This window comes from Lepidochelys kempii, chromosome 11, assembly GCF_965140285.1.
Source record: "Lepidochelys kempii isolate rLepKem1 chromosome 11, rLepKem1.hap1, whole genome shotgun sequence".
Classification (NCBI taxonomy): domain Eukaryota; kingdom Metazoa; phylum Chordata; order Testudines; family Cheloniidae; genus Lepidochelys; species Lepidochelys kempii.
Genome location: NC_136390.1, coordinates 53,157,325 through 53,177,083, shown reverse-complemented (window position 1 = coordinate 53,177,083; position 19,759 = coordinate 53,157,325). Strand labels below are relative to the sequence as shown.

At 40.5% G+C, this 19,759-nt stretch overlaps 1 protein-coding gene across 6 annotated transcripts in view; it reads right to left on the bottom strand.

The window, feature by feature from the left end:
* Positions 1–19,759, bottom strand: part of MYO1B (myosin IB) — a 180,269-nt gene that overhangs the window by 116,881 nt on the left and 43,629 nt on the right. For 5 of the 6 annotated variants that reach the window (XM_073306214.1, XM_073306213.2, XM_073306216.2 and 2 more), the window contains exon 3: positions 8,022–8,137. The exons of the other annotated variant lie outside the window; for it this stretch is intronic. In XM_073306214.1, the coding sequence (XP_073162315.1) occupies positions 8,022–8,137 (116 nt within the window). The remainder of the gene's footprint in view (positions 1–8,021; positions 8,138–19,759) is intronic. 6 annotated transcript variants of the gene reach the window in all.

Below are 19,759 nucleotides of genomic sequence, written 5' to 3'. Positions count from 1 at the left end.
GATGGGAAATGCCAGAGTTTATATCAGCGGGCAATGTGTTGGAACTTTCTGCAAATATTTGTAGATCCTTTCTATGATGTTGAATTGAAAGGTCTGTCTGTACTACATAAGACCTTGGATGCAGCTGTTCTTTATGGTATCTCTTTGGCCCCAAGTATTAGAGGTGTGATTCCTCAGGCACACTATCACCCGGGTTAAGAGATGGAAGATCACAGGCCCCTCAGTCAAAATAATATTTCTGCTTCCATTTTGGATTTTTTCTCATCTAATATATCGTTGCATTTTTATGAGATTTCATCAGGTAATTGGTAAATTACATCTGATCTTTCTTTCCATTAACAGCTGAGCTGGAGAAAAGCCATTCTCCAGAGGTGTACTTGAGTAAACCAATAAAGCTTTATACAAATCACCCCCACTGTCACTGTCTTTTTCATAAGGTTCTTTACTGTCCATATAGACCTTTGCACAAGTCCATTTGATTAGGGGTAATTTGGATTTGATGTTTTGTGATGAAAATCCCAATCTATGGCGAATTGCCTAAAACCTGCACTGGAAAATTGTTGCCCATTATTGCTGAAGACTTCATCTGGAATTCCATGTCTGAAGAAGATTCCCTTCAGGCTGGCTATCACTGATTTCCTATTAGTACTGTGCAAATTTCTGGATACAGAGAATAATCATTTGTGATTTAAATAATCCTTTGATTGCCAGGTAAATAAATCAGTGTCAACATTCTCATAAGGAACTGGATGAGGTCTCAGTGGCTCTGCTTGTTGGCATGTCTTGTATTTCAAGCATAAAAAGTAGTTTCCTACCACATTAGTGATGTTGCGATTGATCCGCGGCCAATATAGCACCTCTTGTGCTCCTTGTTTGCACTTCTCTATTCCTAAATGACCCTTGTAGATCTTCTGTAGCATTTCTTTTCGGTGGCTCGTTGGAGTTACAACCTTACTGCCCTTGAAAAATCACCCCATCTATCACAGTAAGCTCATGTCCGCAGTTCCAATAGTCTCTTATACTTGGACAGTAACTGCTTATTTCTTCAGGCCACCCTTTAATTATTACTACTTTAAGGATCCCCAACAATTCATCAGTCTCTGTTCCCTTTCTTATTTGTTATAGTTTCCTGTTGACTATGGGAATTGACTTTAGAATCAGATCTACCTAGTCTTGCATCTCTGTGTCTAAAGTCTTCTCTGGTTTCGTGGGAGTCACTGCTCTGGAAAATGCATCTGCAATGAACATGTATTTACTGGGAGTGTAGATCACAACCAAATCATACTTTTGCAGATTTATCATCACACTCTTGAATCCTTACGCTACAATCATTTAGCAGTTTGCTAAATAATGCTACCTGGGGCTTGTGATCCGTTTCAACTTCCACTGTCTGTCCATAAATATACTGAATCTCTCACAGGCAAACAATATTCCTACAAGCTCCTTTTTGATCTGTGTGTATCTGGTTTGTGCCTCAGTCAGTGATTTGGATGCATATGCCGGTGGCTGCAACAATCCTCATGCTTCTGTAAAATCACTGCACCTAACCCAGACTGTTAAGCATCTGCCTAGATTTTAATGTGTCTTCCAAGATTTTTAATGTGTACATAGAACTTCAACACTGGTTCTTGTATCAGTTGTTGTTTTAAACTTTCCAGTGATTCCTCCTGTTCTGCACCCCAATACCATTCACTTTTATTTTCTAGGAGTTTTCTTAATGCTACTGCTTTGGTAGATAGATTAGGTATGAATTTTCCAAGATAATTAAACATTCCCAGAAACGATTGGACATCTTTCTTTGACTGGGGACGTGGCATCATTTCAATGGCTGAAATCTTATCAGGTTTTATACCTTCTTTGGAAATAATGTCCCCCCAAAATTTGCAAATTGAGCCAAAATCTCTTATCTGGTTGGTAGTTTGAAATGTTCTCTTTTTATAGCAATGTTGAGGTCCCTGGGATCTAAGCATATGTGTAGCTGGCTGTTACTTTTCTCCACAACGAGGGAGCTCACCTATTCTGTTGGCTCCTCAATTTTTTGTATTACTTGCGTTGCTTCCATACTTGCAAGCTCAGCCTTGAATTTATCATGAAGTGCAAATAGCACCTTTCTACATGGATGGATAACTGGAGGGACCTGCTTGTTTATCTGGATTATATGTTCACTCTGCAAGCAATCCAACCCTTGAAACAGGTCATGATATCCCTTAAAGAGTGCCTCATAGCCAGGTTCAGTATGATCTTGTAGCGAGAGTACCCATTTCACCAGACTGAGTTTATCACATGCAGCCAGTCCTAAAACTGGTGTCACCTCTTTTGACACTACAATGAATGGGAGCCTGTTCATGGTGTTTTTATGGTTGATGTTAGCAATGCGCCTCCCCTTCACTGGTATATTTGTTCCAGAATAACCAGTTTCTTCTACTTTTGTTAGCCCCGGTTTTGGTCTTATTTTCAGTCTCACTATCTTGTTCAGACAGAATATTAACATGAGCTCCTATATCCAGTTTCAGTGGAATAATAGTATCCAGTCCCTCTCATCAGGCTTGCTAGATGCCAATGCATCTATGAAAAACTCCTCAACCAGATTGTCTTTAACTGAATACACTTGACCTTGCTGCATTTGGGATCTGCAGCATTTTGCAAAATAATTATTTTTCCTTCATTTATGAGAGAGTTTCCCAAAGATATCACACTGTTTGGGGCCAGGCTGCCATCTATACCTTCTACATGATTGTCTGTACTCAGTCTTCCCCCAGCAGTAGTTTTCATAATGAGTGGTTCCACTCTTTGATTTGACCTACTCTGGCTATATTCTTTTGTACTCAGTACATGAATAACCCCTTGTGGTGAGTCCAGCTCTTTGGCTTGTGCTTTCACAGTTTCTGCAGCCCTGCATATTTGGAGAGCTTTTTCTAAAGTTAAGTCTCTTTCACAGAGCAGTCTCTCTAACACATAGTCTTTAATGCCACAAATGATTGTATCTCTAGCCAGAGACTCTGTCAGCTCACCAAAGTCACAAGTTTTACTAAGTTTCCTTAATTCTGTGACATATTGCCCTACCATGTCATCAGTTTTTTGCATGCATGTAAAAAATGTGCGTCTCTCAAAGGTTTTGCTGCTTTTTGGCATGCAATACTTCTCAAATTTAGTCAGTATTTTACTTAACTTCATGCTTCCACCTTCCTCAAACTTAAAGTTGTTATAAATATCCAATGCTTCTTCCCCAACAATATGCAAAAAGATAGATGATTTTGTTTCATCATTTTTCTCCTCTGTCCCTATGGCCGCTAAATACAATTCAAATCTCTGTCTGAACTTTTTTCCAGTTCTCTGCAACACTGCCTGACAATTGCAGACTGGATGGAGGTTGCAACACATCCATTTTTGGCTAGTCAAGCTACTACTGTGCTCACCAAATACATGCAAAAGCCTCTGTGCCATCCTCCCTGTGCTTCTCTGGTGCCTCCCTTTGTCTCTGTTTTCAGTTGCAAACACAGGAGTTAACTTCAAAATGACTGCAGTTTCCTTCTCATTCAGCACTTCTGACACCATGTAAAGATCTTGGGGTTCATTAAACAAACCAGTGAATGAGAAAGGAATAAAACTTTAATCAAACAAACTGAAGAGCTTTGGTAATCTGCTGCACACAGCCATGCGGTGTTCCCAACCCCTCCCTCCCCCACTCACAACACAGTCCCTTACAAGGGAGCATCTCCACATCACAATCTTTCATAAACGTATCTCTATAGCTTCCAGAAGAACTTTGTTGAAATTGAACTGAATCAAACTGAGGCTGCAAAGTCTTTTCCAAACCAGGGCAATTAAACTGTGCAGAGGGTTAATCCATGAAGCCACAGTTCAATCATCTTTTAAATGTCAAAGGAAAACGAGTCTGTAGGTCTCAACTAATCAGTATTTGTCCACATCAGAAGAAATACCACACACTGAAACCTTCCGGATAGCGTCTCCTCCTCAGAGTTCCAGGACCGAAAAAACACCTGAAGACTGAAGGATATCTACCAAATTATATAGGGAAATTACCATGGAATCTGCCCATTCTATGCCTAAACACATTTCTTTTAAAAGTTGTCGGTTACTTTTAAACTGGAATCAATTCTAAAATGAGACTGCAAACTCTTCGAGATAGAAACTGTCATTCTGCTCTCCTTAAATTCTCACTTCACACCCACAACTGTGGTACGTGAGCACCTAGCAATGGTCTTTCCGTTTCTTCTGTGTTGTGCCTAGTTTATTCCTTGCCACAACAGCAGCAGCACAACATCCTACAACTGATCTGGTTTCCACTGTATATCAATATTTAAGTATCAGTTCCAGGCACAGTGAATGGTTGGTTTTGATCTGCCAAAAGCCCTGGAACCCTAGCCATGTTTAAATGACAATACATTATAGGGAGGAAAAGTTGTTTAAGATACGAAGAGTGACCTGAAGAAGAGAAAAAAGGTATTAACAATAGTTAACCTTACATTTAAACATTTATTCTTTGTGTCTACAATTCCAAAATGGACTCCATAAAACTGGTCAGAACTCCACCATTTTAACAAGTTATGACAGCGTTTTACAGTTCTCATTACAATACAATCACCGTATTTAAAAGGAAATCATATATTCAGCTCTCATGACAAGCAGGCTACCAGTACAAAGCACAAAGTGACCGTGTCTACCTAATGTGTCTACAATAGAGGTGGGCAAACTACGGCCTCCTGCCAGGCCCCTCAGTTCCTGGCCTGGGAGGCTAGTTCCCAACCCCTCCCCCGTACCCTCAGTGCGCCACCAGCGCAATGCTCTGGGCAGCCGGGCAACAGAGTTGCAGAGCCACAGCCTGACCCCGTGCTCTGGCCGGCGTGGCTGTAGCACTGCCAGCCACCGGTGCTCCAGGCAGCGCGGTAATGGGGCAGGGCGGGTTGGATAGAGGGCAGGGGAGTTCGTGGGCTGTGCTCAGGGGTGTGGATAGGGGTCGGGGCGGTCAGAGGGCAGGGAACAGGGGGTTGGATGGGGCAGTCAGGAACGGGGGGGGAGGGGGGGTTGGCTAGGGTGGCAGGGGGCATCCAGGGGTGGGAGGTCCGGGGGTGGTGGATGGGGTACGAGTCCCAGGGGAGCCGTCAGGGGATAGCGGGGTCGGATAGGAGGCGGGGATGGGCCACACCTGGCTGTTTGGGGAGACACAGCCTCCCCTAACCAGCCCTTCATACAATTTTGGAAATCTGATGGGGCTCTCAGGCCAAAAAGTTTGCCCGCACCTGGTCTACAATCTAGTAAAATATTTGGCATTTCCTCAGTTTGAAAAGAAACCATCTGATATGCAGCATAGACAATTTTCAGTATAATCCTCTGTGACACACTTAAAAAATCGTTTAACATGAGCGGCAAAATGTAATTTTTATATACGAGAGGAAACAAGTAAGGCAAATATTTGGACACACATCATCTGTTCAAGGCAAAAATTTTACTTATCATTAGTTGGCACTGCATCAAAAGTTGCAATGAAAATCTTAACATTACACAATTAACATTCCACTGGCATTAGCTCATGTTCAATGCTCTTTCACCTCAGTCTACTGCTAGTAAGTGGATTTAAAGTGTTTAAATTCCAGAAATTATTGCCCTAAGTCAACAGTTGACCATTTGATTATGCCTTTTCACATTGAATATAATTTGCCAATATTTTCTTGTCAGTGTTTCAAGTTACTATTCCCTTCTGTATTTTCCATTTTAAACCATTCATAACCACCCCTATTATCCTGAAACTCATTGCCTTCTGAAAGTTGACAGGTGAGCATTTCTCTAACCAGGATAGAACTTCTGCATACATTTGAGATTGACTTGATTAGGCATTGCAGAGAGAGTGGGCTTTCAGGAAGTAGTGGGTTTTTTGTTTGTTTTAAATAAAACCTATTTGTGTAAAGCTATCTCCCAAGAACAGATGGGGCCTGAAATATAAGATTCATTATATTCTAAATAGGACCTAGTACATAGTCCTATTTTTCAGAATGCAGAGCAAGCTTGAGGAGTTATTCCCTTCTCCATGCCTCAGCTCAAAGGATTAACAGAATTAGAAGCTCTGTTGGCATGCAACTGTTCCAAAGTTTGTAAACTTAGGCCTGGTCTGCACTTAAAATTTAGCATAGCAATGGCACTCAAGGGCATAAAAACAACATAGCAATGGCACTAAGGGGCATAAAAAATCCACACTTTGAGCACCATAGCTATCCCAACCTAATCCCCAGTGTAGACACAGCTAGGTCGATGGAAGAATACTTGTGTTGACCTAGTTTCCATCGACTGGGGAGGTGGTGTTCCCACAGAGATAAAAACACCCTTCTATCCCTGTAGGCTGTGTCTACACTACAGAGTTATGCCAGCACAGCTACTGGGCTGTAGCTAGGCCACTATAGTCCCCATAGCATACACATGGCCTTCGTCAGTCAAACAGTTCGGGTCCAAGGAGGTTCCAAACTGAGAGCAGAATATTTGATTCGATTATTAGGTTAGTTTGCATGTCAAACAAACATATATGATCTTTATCACTTCAGAACAAAACAGTATACAGTACAATTTCCACGTCAAAGTTTTAAAATGTGTTCTAGAAACTAAAACCAAGATTTTCAAAACAAGGTGCCTAAAGTTTTGTTTAAGTTCATATTTAGGCACCCAGAGTGGCCTGATTTTCAAAAGCACTGCACACCCAGCAGCTCCCCTTAAGTATCCAACTGCAAATTGATCAGCTTTCTAGTACAATACCACAATAGGCTGAAATCTCATCTACCTCACTTTTGTCAAGAACTGAAGGTGGCGCGGGGGAAGGCTGAGTTATTATACCTTGTTCACATGACAATATTTTATCTTGCTTTAACATTTAAACAATCAAGCTAGCTGCTGACATCTTGTTGATCATGATAAATTGTGTTCTATATAATGTCTGCTAAATGGCATTAATTCCTTATCCCAGCACATAAGAGTACGTGTGCAGGATTTAACCACATTTAATTGTGGGATGCCGAACATGGTGTGTCTTAATTGAGAAGGACTAGTCAGATCTGCACCAACTAACTTATTTCTTCATAATCACATTCAAAACACAATAAAGACAAGGCCTTAAAACCTACTGCAACTTCCACCAAGGAATTACAAAAGGTGAACGCAAACCAAAATAAAACAGGCCTCTAACTATTCATTTTCATACTTTCAAATGCTGTATTTTAGCCTTAATGTTTCAGTTATATAAAAAGAAGGAAAAAGTGTGACAACTGAAATGTTCTAGTAAGATTTTAATTCTATGTTTCACATACATACACATGAAAAGGAAAAAATCAAATCCCCAAATCTTGCCTCTGAGAGAAAATTTTAAGATTAAGGTAAAGCTATAAACAACATCAAAGTAAAGCCTTACGATATTTATGTCTTTCCTTCTCCTCACCTCTTTTTGGCCACAGATGTGCGTCATTTTCCAAAATACAGGCTCAATGCTGCAGAGACTCATGAAAGTAAATACAGTTTACTTGAATTACGGACATGAGTGGTTATAAAAAGTTTCTTCCATTCTGAAAGCTCCCCCTGCTCTAAGTGACATTTGCTACACTCAAAACAAGGAGTACTGGTAAAACTGCTAATCTCTCCACACAACAGAACTTTAAATGCTTCCATTGTACATCAATAGTATTAAGTTAACTTATTACTGGAAAATATTTAACATTTAGGGGCCTCTGTGGTTTTATTTGTTTCACAATGTTGTAACAGAGGTTACCACTGCACAATTACCAGAAAGAAACTTCCCCCCATATAGCATTTAAGAACCTAAATATGAAATGCAGAAATAGGCACTAAATAAAATATTTCAACTTTTCTCTTAAAATAAAAATCTACAATTAAACTTTGCATACTTTGAGCTCATAAAATCCAGAGCAGATAAAAAAACATCATCTTCTATGACATAAGGAAGACAGCTGGCCCCATCTGTTTCAAAGTAGAGTGGAAATCTAAAGCTTCTGCACTATACTTACATGTGAGGACTGAGTTCATAAAAGTTTCTGTTCCTGTATTCTTCAACTTTCTCTGGTGAATAAATGGGTAGCGATCTATATGGGTTTATTGATACAACCACACTGCCAATGTATGTCTGTAGGAGAAAAATAATGCAGAATACAGTGTTTTAATACTCAAAAGTGAGATTTTATTATGACCCGTCCTTTAAAAAAATCCATTTTTGCTTTTATATTTAATTCTTCAGTTCTATATGTCAGGAAAACATTCAACATTTGCTGAGGAAAAAAAACATTTTTTACAATGAATACATTCAAAACATGCATTTATATACTAAAAGCCCCTCAAAATCTCTCTCAGTTAAGGGCTCTTAGGTACTACAGAGATAAAAATAATAAAAACAACAATACTGGCAGACTCTTTAAGCAGCTCCTTCTACATTGTACAGGCAGACTGCTCCTAGTTTAACTAAGTGGGGATTAATTTTTGAAAGAATTATCAGGGATCTGCTGCTCTGCATAAGGGAACGATGTGTTTATATAAAATCAAAATGAACTAGTTCTATATATTTTCCTAAACAATGTTTAAATGTTACACAATTCCAACTAGTCTTCAATATTTAAACGGAAAACAAGACAATTTAGTTTAATTTTTCAGTCCAATAAGCCAAGCTCAAAGTAATTATTTAACTTTTTTTTCATTAATAGAAAGCCTTATTATTAATAAGGTGCATCGGTTAGCAAATTTCTCCATTATGTATGTGAGTGCACATAAAGTGAAGATGGCATAAAACAATGAGCACTTTGTTACATGATGTACAAAACAGAAATTACTCATTGTTCATTAATACTTTATGATGTTCTGTCCACAGAACAAACACACACTAAAGCTGCACAAACATGATTTAAAGATCAGAGTATCAAAAGGTTTCCACTAAGTGTTTCAGATCAGCTACTTACCAATATTTCCAATGTTAATACTGCTGAAATGACATAGCACATAGAATCATAGAATATCAGGGTTGGAAGGAACCTCAGGAGGTCATCTAGTCCAACCCCCTGCTCAAAGCAGGACCAATCCCCATTTGCCCCATATCCCTAAATGGCCTCCTCAAGGGTTGAACTTACAACCCTGGGTTTAGCAGGCCAAAGCTCAAACCACTGAGCTATCCCTCCCCTAGGCAGAAGCCAGATTATCCAACAGGTTGGGTGATACCAATTCAGTTTGAAATGGAGACCGGAACTCAAACTCTGGGAGTCCAGTCCTTAGGAGCCCTTAACTTAACCATACACAAACTCCTCAAGAGCTTTAAACTCTCCTCAGGACTAAAGTCTACAGCAAAACTGTATCCGCAGAGCTACAGCCCTATGGTACTCCTATAGCTGTGAAAGAGCTTAACGTCAAACCCTTGCGCTATGTCTACGCTAGGAGCGAGGGGTGTGATTCTCCTGCTCATGTACACAAACTCGTGCTAGCTTTCATCAAGCTGCCGCAAGTATAAATAGTGACGTAGCCACGGTACCACAGGCAGTGGCAGTGGAGGCATGGCAAAGCCATGCCGAGTATATACCTACTGGTTTCAGGCAGACTGGTACCCTGCATTATTCAGCCATATATCTCCACTGCTGCTACCCTGATTTTTATACTCACAGTAGCTTGATGAAAGCTAGTATAAGTATGTGTATACAGCGTAGAGGAATCGCACCCCAGGTCATAATGTACATGTAGCCTCATAGGAGCTTCAAAGCTACAGCAACCTGCTATAAATGGGGAGGTCTGTCAAGTCAGGATACAAATAAGTCAGAATTCTTCTGTAGTTTTTCACTTCAAGACTTAGGTATAGCTTTTATTGTACAAATTCTATGTGTAGTTGCAGTCATCCAGATAGACTTTGAGAGGAAAAGTAGGGACAGATCAGTCTTATCTCACGCTGTTTTGTTTATTACAGCACTCTTAACACAGCATGATACAATATAACTGTAGCACCTGGACAGAAGATCAGGGCTCCCATCCACGTAGTGCACAGCAGTCTGCATCTAAGTACTACTGCAAGATCACTGGATTCTGATGCACTGGTGTGGCAGACTGGAAATTTTGCAAAACATATCGCAGACTCAGCAAGAACATACTACTTCAGCATGCATTGAAACCCAAGTTTCCGGTATCCTTCTTCACAGCCATTAAACACAATTTAAACAACAATAAAATTATATTATGGGACATAATTATCCATCAAGTGGTGGATTCCACAGCAAATGTAATCAATGCAGAATCACAGAATATACATACTCCAGGTAGTGGGTGTCACCCTTGTTATTCACCATTCAAGAACAATAAAAATAATATATATAAATATCAGTAGTATTGTCATAAAAAAAAAAAAAAGAGGCAAAAGATTTCAGACCAAGATTTTAAAGACTGATGAGGGATTTTGGGTGGTTCACCTTAACACTGAAATGGGCCTAATTTTAAAAAAACTGCTGATCACACACCATCCGAAAACAAGGTCCCTTTAAAGCATCACCGGTTGAAAACCGAAAAGCTGATGCAACCAAAATCAGTCACTTCTTTAATATCTTTTCCATCCATAGTACTTATATGCCCCTCCGTATTGGAGTGCCTCTCAATCTTTAATGGATTTATCCTATGAGATAAGGAAGTACTATTATCTCCATTTTACAGACTGGAACTGAGGCACAGAGAAACTAAGTGACTTGCCCAGGGTCACATAGAAAGTCTATGGTGGAGCAGGGAATTGAACCTAGGTCTCCCCCATCCCAGGACAGTACCCTAATCACTAGGCCACCCTTCCTCTCTGGCCTTATATGTTGGTCTTTATGCCCAGACTGATACTGTCCTTAACTTTGCTCTTATGCGAGATTTAATCAGTGGGTGTTTTTTTTTTATCTCTACATAGGCATCCAAAACAAGTAAATGCTTTTCCCCATATTAAAAAAACTAAATGTTTACCATCTGGCAAAAAACAAGTTCACTCTTAAGCAGAAATCTTGAATGTCATGTTTCACCACAGACCATATTTGTATAGTCATTGTAAATCCGTGATAAAGGTTGCCAGCATCTTTCGCCCCATTTAAAATGGAGTTGCACAAATGACACTGCCTACATAAACAGAAAGTTTCAATTTGTGTCTTCTAGACACTCTTGTAGTTTATCTTTGCAATGCTTGTTGCCTACAGAATGAATCAGTAGAAACCACTGTTGACAATTCATTATACAGCTACAGCTGCCCTGAGATGTAATACTTCACTAATTGTGCGTAAAACTTACTATTTCTAAATAAACCCATACCTCATCTGTTTTAGAGCTGAACAGATTACTTACCAACAGAATATTTTTCCAGTCAGAAAATATCAATTCATCAAAAATCAGTCTTCTGCGGGAAGGTGTTGATTTGAACAGGCTTATCTAAACAAGACGTTACCGCACAGCAAGCCAAAGCGTGAACCCTCAGTGCACTAGTTTGACGCGCAGTAACCGGATGCTGCTACAGCACCCAGAAAGTTCCAGAGCAGTAACATCCTGTGTAGATAAGCCAACTGAAATTTAGAACCAACATCCCTGGTTTACTGCCAGGTCACCCACCTTCCTCCCCAGTTCCTAGGCAGCGTACCTAGCAAGCTATTAGGGAACATGGGCACAACTGGCTGCCCGGTCTCATGGCAGTCCTCCTTGGAAGACAGGCAGCAGATCAAAAAAATTCCATTCTCCCACACCAGAATCTTTTCCCTCCGGCAAAAAAAAGTTTCACCATTTTCTTTTCTTTTTTAACCCTTTTTCCCCGATTCAGGATGTTGGGGGGGAGGAGGGGAATGGGGCGCGGCGGAAGAGGAGACACAACATTTCCAAGTTTTTCACAGGAGGGAAAGACCGTTTTCTGGTCATCTCTAATCTGTTTGCGTTGCCTTGCAATAAAAGGCAAACAGTAATCTTCCACCGTATCTATTCTGCCCCCTGCTTACACAGAAGTTGGGAAGCCCACCAACTGGTAAGTCTATGGATCCTTGCTGAGAGTAACCAAGTAATCTACAAGAGTAACAAGCTCTGCACATATAGTTCTATACAGACTCCGGGTGGAAGATTCTTCATTGCTGAATTATTTAAAGTTTCCTCTCATGTCTCAAAGAATTCTAGAAGATTACTAATGGCAGCAGAGCTCACTGCAAAACCATTGCCAAAAGGCAGTAAAGAGGTAGGCAGGTCTTGAAGGAATTCAGCTGGATATCCACTGTATTATCAACAAGGGTCCTCAAGAAACTGAGGAGAGAGCCCTTTAAGCTATTTCATCACCATAATAATATGCAGTTTAGCTGCTGGAGTTCCTTGAAAAGCTTTAGGATGCCAAGGTAAGGAAGGACAGGTCGAAGAAAGAAACCTTTGATTTTTTTAGTTTTGAAAATAGATATTTAAAGAACATTTATTTAGAACCAGCCTTGTATAGTTAAGCATTGCTTAAATCATGTGTTTTGGGAATGGAAGTCAGCTCTTCAATGTCACACATGTACAATACCAGACAATATAATCCTAAAATAACCAATATTTCAAAAGGTCAAGCAACTATATACAGACAAGGACATACACATTATGCCCATTTTAAAAACTAAGCATGCCAAGAAATCATTGCTTTGGACTAAAAGTGGCTTAGATGAGCTAAAAAGTTTCCTTTTTTTTTTCCTCCTTTAAATGAATACCAGTACAGCAAGAAAGATACCTAATAGTTATTTGCCAGTGGTGGTTGATCAGATTCCACATAACCAGGATGACCACCACATAACATCTTCGTTCCCACCAGAATTCTACTATTAGCAAAAAAAAAAGGGGGGGGGGCTTAATTCCTTGAGTTTGCAATGAATGTAGTAACATTCCAGTGATGAAAACAAAGCATATTTGATGTTTCAGTATAATAAGAAGGCTGGGGAAGGTGGGGCCTTGGCTAGAGCTGGTGAGAGGTCAGGGACTGCCTGAAATTACTGTGGACACCTGCAGTCAAGAGGGGCAAAAGTACTTTTCACAGAACCTTGCAGGAGATCTGTGGAGGACCCTTGCTGCTGAGGAGTGATAGAACTGCTGTGAACTCTGATACCCAGGAAACGAGTATGAATGTGCAGGCCTCCTACTAGAGCCTGTGAAAGACTGAGGATGAGACACAGAGAGGAATGGGTTTGTGGTTCAAGTACTGAAGTACATATATTGGTAAACCAAACCCCAGAAGGGGAGGTTTTATATTGGAACTCTAGTCATATGATTTATCCCAGAGGCACAGAGAGGGGGAAATTGAATCATGGCCTCACACCTGCAGAGAGACAGGTTGAGGCAACCCTGCAAAAGTGGGAAATGTCAAGGAAGGAATCGGAAGCAGAGGAAGGGAACTGGAGCAGCAGGGTAAGAATTTGGGGGGTGGTCTTCAAACTGTTAACAAGAGCACTGGCGGGATAGCCAAGTTGAGATCTGCGCAGGAGGATGCATACTGCCAACAGGGGTTAAGGTTAGGGAAGAGTGGAGATGCAAAGCGCAGCCTGCCACATTGCTCTGTGGCCTCCCTTCTCCACAGCAGTAATGAAGACTTAACCTCAAGCAACTACACACGAAATAGCTACAAACCTTTATACTGTACATGGTAGCCATTTTACAAGAAAAACTGTGTATTGTTTTAGCCTATGCTAGCTTATAACATTACAAGAAAAGTGCTGCGAAACTTGATCATGTCGTGATTAGTTCTTCCACTATTTCTTAAAGCACACCAGTCGCTCCTTGGGACATTCCCCTTTGCTACAGGACATGGCATTTATGCTGGGAATTGTAAACTGTGTTCCCAGGGGATGGTATACTTGCGTGGCTTTACTATGCTGTTGTGTTTGGCTGCAGAGAACTGCAAATGAAGGATTGCTAGTGTGGACACTAACATTTCCAAGAATACAGACCAATTCTAACATTTTAACTATACAAACAAGGTCCAAGTGTACAGAATTCCTTTGATGCTTACTTCTGGGTGAATTCTGACCCAAAACATTACAAATTCTGTGCACAATATTTTAAAATTCAGCATATTTTATTTCTCAAAATAAAACAATATAATCACACCAGTTTCAATTATTTTGGTAATTTATTTCAAAATACCTGTCAGCAACTAGGTCTGTAACAATACAGGCAACAAAAAAGATTCAGGAAATGTTATTTGACAAACAGATTCCTTACTAGGCATATTAATAAAGAACTATGAATAATAATTCATTTAAACTACAATACAGAAACATATTTCCTGCACCTTTCAGAATCAGTGCGTAAGTTTCTGGGAGTCAAGGGTAATGAAGGATCTAAGGGAGATGGAAGTAATGGCTAAGGAGCAGCCTGGGCGTGAATTTGGAGGGTTGTGTGTGGATGGTAGACACATAGAAGAAGTTAGGATTTTAGGGGGTGGGGGTCAAGGGAGGGGGATTGTTACGGAGTTGGGAGCCTCCCCCATGGAGACCCTGGGTGACGCCTAGCCTCTCCCATTCAGTCAGGCACATCTGCCCCCATCCCCATGTCCCTGCATCCCCATTCAGCCACTCCTTTGTCCCCATTTGGGCCTGCACCCTGCCAGGTCCAGCCCCTTGTGACCCTTCACCCCCACTCACATTCAGACCATAGCTCAATGCTGTCACCCACTAGCTCCTATACCCTCACTAGCCCTTCTGAACCCCAGTCCATGTGACCCCCCCCAGCAGCCCCATGTGCACCGCTCTGTCTGTCCCCCCCATATCCCTCCTTACTTGGCCCCACTGGCAGGGTGCTATGGAAAGGCAGCCGCTGCTCTGGCCCTGAAACGGCTGCCCTCTCTTCTGGTGCCACAGCACCCCCTGGTGGATGAAAGGTGTAACTGCAACGACTCCCCAGCAGAATCTATTTTCTGCGGGGGAGGAGGGAGATCTGTGGGGGACATGAATTCTGCACATGTGCAGTGGCACAGAATTCTCCCAGGAGTAGATTCTGAGCAGTTCCTGACATTCCACGAAAAACATTAATTGAAATTAAAGGGATTACTATATATCAATCAAACAAATGCCTGACCAAGACTTGCATGGAATCATTCCAGAATTAAGTCACTGATACCACTTTTGACATAATCACAATGAAATGCCAGATCATCATAGCACAATTCTTTTATGGCTGTCTGCAATTCTGTAGTAAAACATCTCTTCCCTTTATCCCCCAGTTGCATGGAAGATGGCACAGGATAACAGCAGCTCTGGTCCATTCAGTGTGGCCAACTCAACTTACCAGATATCAGGAACTGTGATTTGCCTTGGTGACAAGAATTAAGGTCATATTGACATAGCCAACAGAAGGAAAAAAGGCAGCAGCTTTACCTGGTTTGTCAACTTTTGACACAAGCACAGGATGTTGTGGAGTTGGATGGAAATGGAAAATTTGGGTTTGTAGATGAGATGTTGGCTCTAAAAAAACCCCGAGAATTGGAGGAGGCAGTCCTTGTTTCACTATGCACCTGAAGAAATATAGGACGTTGGACATTCTACCAAAATGCTCTGACTGAAGTCACTAATCTGCTGACAGTACTGTAGCCCAAAGCAAAATACAGAACACATTGTCACTGGCTAACTAAATACTGGATGAAAGTATACCTGCCTGGTTTTAAGAACACTATCATACATGTTTAAGACAGCTGGCCATGACACGCATAAAACCTGACCTTGAAGGTAGACTGTACAAGTAAGCTGTGTAGAAGAGCACCAAGAAAGATCCAAACAGACCTTAGGGAAAGACAGTCAACTTAGACAAAGGAATGGAATTGTTAGGCAAAAAGCATCAGAAATTTAAGCAGGATTATCTCCTACTCAAAATATCACAGTCCAAAGGGCAGTGTAAAAACAAAATCAAATATGCACCACAGCCCCCTAACTACAACCATGAGGGATGATTTAAATACCTAGATAAACAGGAATCACCCAAGCAATACAAAATGCAGAAGGGTGTAGAGGTGCATAGACACATACTGAAAGGGGTGGGGGGAGTTACAGCATGCCCTATCTTTGGTAAATTACTGAAAACTAGTCATTTAGGGTTCAACCCTGTGAGCTAGGCATCCTCACCTCCTATTACTGAAGCCAAGGAGAGTTATGGATGATCTGCACCTAGCGAGACTGGAACCTTATTCATTTTGCCACCTGTTGTAGATCCAAGCACTGGAGTGAGAGCAAAGTGTTGTCCTTAGACAAGGTACATATTGGGCAAGAAGAAACAAGCTCTGATTTCACACATTTTCGCAAGAGCACAAAACTCTCTCTCTGCTGTAACATTTCTACTAACCTCAGGACCGTCCTGACAGATTCAAATGCCAGTACTGACAAAATAGATCAAGTGCATTATCTGGATTGGCTTCAACAATACACAGCTGAAGATATTTTTAAATTATATATTTTATACATATGAACATAGATTCTATGCACAGTACTCACAATTAAAAATTAAGCATGCAGTGCAAGTGGCAAGGCAGTCAAGCCAAAGAAAAGTCAAGCAATGCAAAAGAAAATACCATCTAAACACATCTGAAAATAAAAGTTTGATAACTTTTTTAAAAATAAAGATTTGTTTTCATAAACAGTAAATGTAGATTCGATAAGTGTCTGTTCCAAGAAACTTCTTCACTCAATATGAACAAGCAACAATGGATGGAAAACTTTAAATGGAAACATTAAAAGTGTGTTTTAGCCGGAATGTTTGTCATTATTTAGGTAGAAATAGAACATAAAAATACTCATCATTGTACTGGAACTTAGGTTAATTATATGGAATTACGTTAAAAGTTCTACATGGTGAGAACCATGTGTTTATTTATTTTTAAAGTGTTTAGCAAATTTTTGGGTGCTTAAAAATTACTCAGTTAACACTTTATGGCATTTATGAAATGGAAAAAAAAGGGAGAACAGACAGCCTGGACTCCAGTGGTTGTGCCTTCGCCATATCCTTTTAAGTTCCCTCCACCATTTCCACAACAATCTCCAGGCAACCATCTTATTTACAGCACCAACAGTGCTTTTTTGTCCTCTGCCCAGGATCTATGGGGAACAGAGATGTCTCCTCCCTTGAGGCCTCCATGTAACTGAGCTCAACTAGCCCTGGTCCCCTCTCTTTTCTCTCTCCACGGGACTTCCTTCCTGCCTCCTTATTAGCCTTGGGCTAATTGGCTCCTTAACCCAGCCAGCCAGATTGTCTAATTACCTCCATCAGCTTTCTGAAGGGAAACTAACTAACATCTGCGTGTTCAAAGTGCACGCTCACCTGGGTAAGCATGGTGGATATTCTGTATCTGAGTTCCATAGCCCAGAGTCTGGTCTAAGACTGGGCAAACTACATGCTTCCACCTCAGAAGAGGTCAAGGCAGGAGGCCTGACACTTAAGGGGGTGCATTCAGAGACCATGAAGGGGACAGAGGCGCAGCCGGCCCTGCAACTGTGACATATTGCTCCATCTGGGTAAGCTGTATAAAGCCACCAGCAACCTTTGAGACTTATCAGGGGCTCATATTCCCTACAAGTGCCTTGAATCCCCTTTGAGCCTTAGGAAATTCAACAGCCCCCTTGGGATGCCCTTAGATTTTTTTTAAAAAAGGCTCTCTTTTCTCTTGACAAGCCTCTCTAGTGTTCATGTTACATTTTAAGGTCTATCTCTGCCAAAAAGGGAGCCAAAGATTTCTTTTTTCTAAATGAAAGCTAACGTCTCCAGCAGTCATTTGACACACTATACTAAATGCACATTTTCTAACATTACTAAAGTGGTAATCATTTTTACAGTTTCACATTAAACTAAATTTTGATCCTGAACACCAACTAGTTTGCAGATTTTTTCCTACAAAGTGGGGACAAAAGTTAGAAGAATTTTGGAACTTGTATGTTTAACCGATCTATTTTTACAGGTACCTAAGTCAGAGCTATTAAGAGACAAGGTTTGTGATATTAGCTCGTGTCTTATATCGCTTCAAATTTTATAGAGGACTTCTACCTCTACCCAAATAAAACTTGTCAGTTCTGAGGTAGTTATGACTATGTGTCAATTACAGAGTGCGAACCAAAACCAGGCTTAAAAATGGAACCTCAAGAGCCACTGCCGTTGTTCCATAATGCAATTAATTGTTCCCATTAAGAAAACAATAACAGGAGCCAATAATCAAACAGCTCTGTTCTTCATAGCGGCAATAGATAGTTGAGCTCTGACTCAGAGGTTGAATGAGGACTCAGGGAGAGAAGACAGATCCACAAAGAACATTTGGTTCAATCTTCCCTATGTCTTCATTACATCAGGAATGAGTACTGAGACACAGTCTTGCTGTGCTAGACAGCAACGTGGGGAAAGTCCTGAACATTTCAATATGGCTAGGTCAAAGGTAGAAGTACAGCTGAGTGGAAAAGTAAAACTTTACTGAACAAACAAGCTATATATTACAAGGCAAAAAATAAGGAAAAACAGGAAGCACCCTCAGGTTATGAAATAACCATACAAGCCAGGAGCATATGACTACTTATTCAATTTAGGTTATGACTATGACCTCACAAAAGAAGTCCCCTCAAGTTATTATACTGAAACATCAAATATGCAAGCTTCAAAAAAAAGTAAAACTTCAACATGTGTTCAGCACTATACAAGTTAATTCCTGATCAGAGTTGCTCACACATGTCATGCACAAACAATCCAAAGCAAACACTAAATGCACTGGGAAACCCAGAGGGAGATTTTATTTTAGAGTTTTAAAAAAAATGATGAAGTGAGAGGGGAACATTAAAGCTGACTTCAGTTAGCCTTTGAACCCAAGGAAATGGGCTTTCAAACTGTTAAAATATACACTGTTTATAAGTTAGAAAATCTTGTGGCCCTGTTTCATTTCTACCTTCCCTCCTTTCCCCTTCTTACAGGTGAGCAAACCTCTTTGCTGCTGAACTGTAATAATATATTATAGGTTTCAGAGTGGTAGCCGTGATAGTCTGTAGCAGCAAAAAGAACAAGGAGTACTTGTGGCACCTTAGACACTAACAAATTTATTTGAGCATAAGCTTTCGTGGGCTAAAGCCCACTTCATCAGATGCATGCAGTGGAAAGTACAGTAGGAAGACACACATACACACACACACACACCCCAAACATGGGAAAAAATGGGTGTTGCCATACCAACTCTAACGAGAATAATCAATTAAGGTAGGCTATTACCAGCAGGAGAAAAAACAAAACTTTTGTAGTGATAATCAGGATGGCCAATTTCAAACAGTTGACAAGAAGGTGTGAGTAACAGTAGGGGGAAAATTAGCATGGGGAAATAGCTTTTAGTTTGTGTAATGACTCATCCACTCCTAGTAATATATTAGTTCCTGCTCTTTGCTGTAATATATTAGTTTATATTGCAGTTCAAATCTGAATTTGGGGAGAGGACGAGGATTTTGCCAATAAGCAAATGGAAACAGGGCAATGGAAAAAACAAAGAAAATCTATATATTACATGATGAGGAGAAAAGCTTCTTTTACCTGAAATAGAGGGTGGGAAGAAGGGGAGGTAACAGGACTGAAGGAGGATGGAGGGAAGAGAGGACTTAGGTTCAGGGTTCAATATTTTATTTGCACCTCTCCTAAGAAATCTGATGGCCCCACTTTGTTTGATTTTTTTATTTTTTTTAGTGCCATCAAACGTTTAAAAAAATTAATCACACTGTTAAACAACAGAATACCATTTATTTGAATACCTTAATTAATTTTA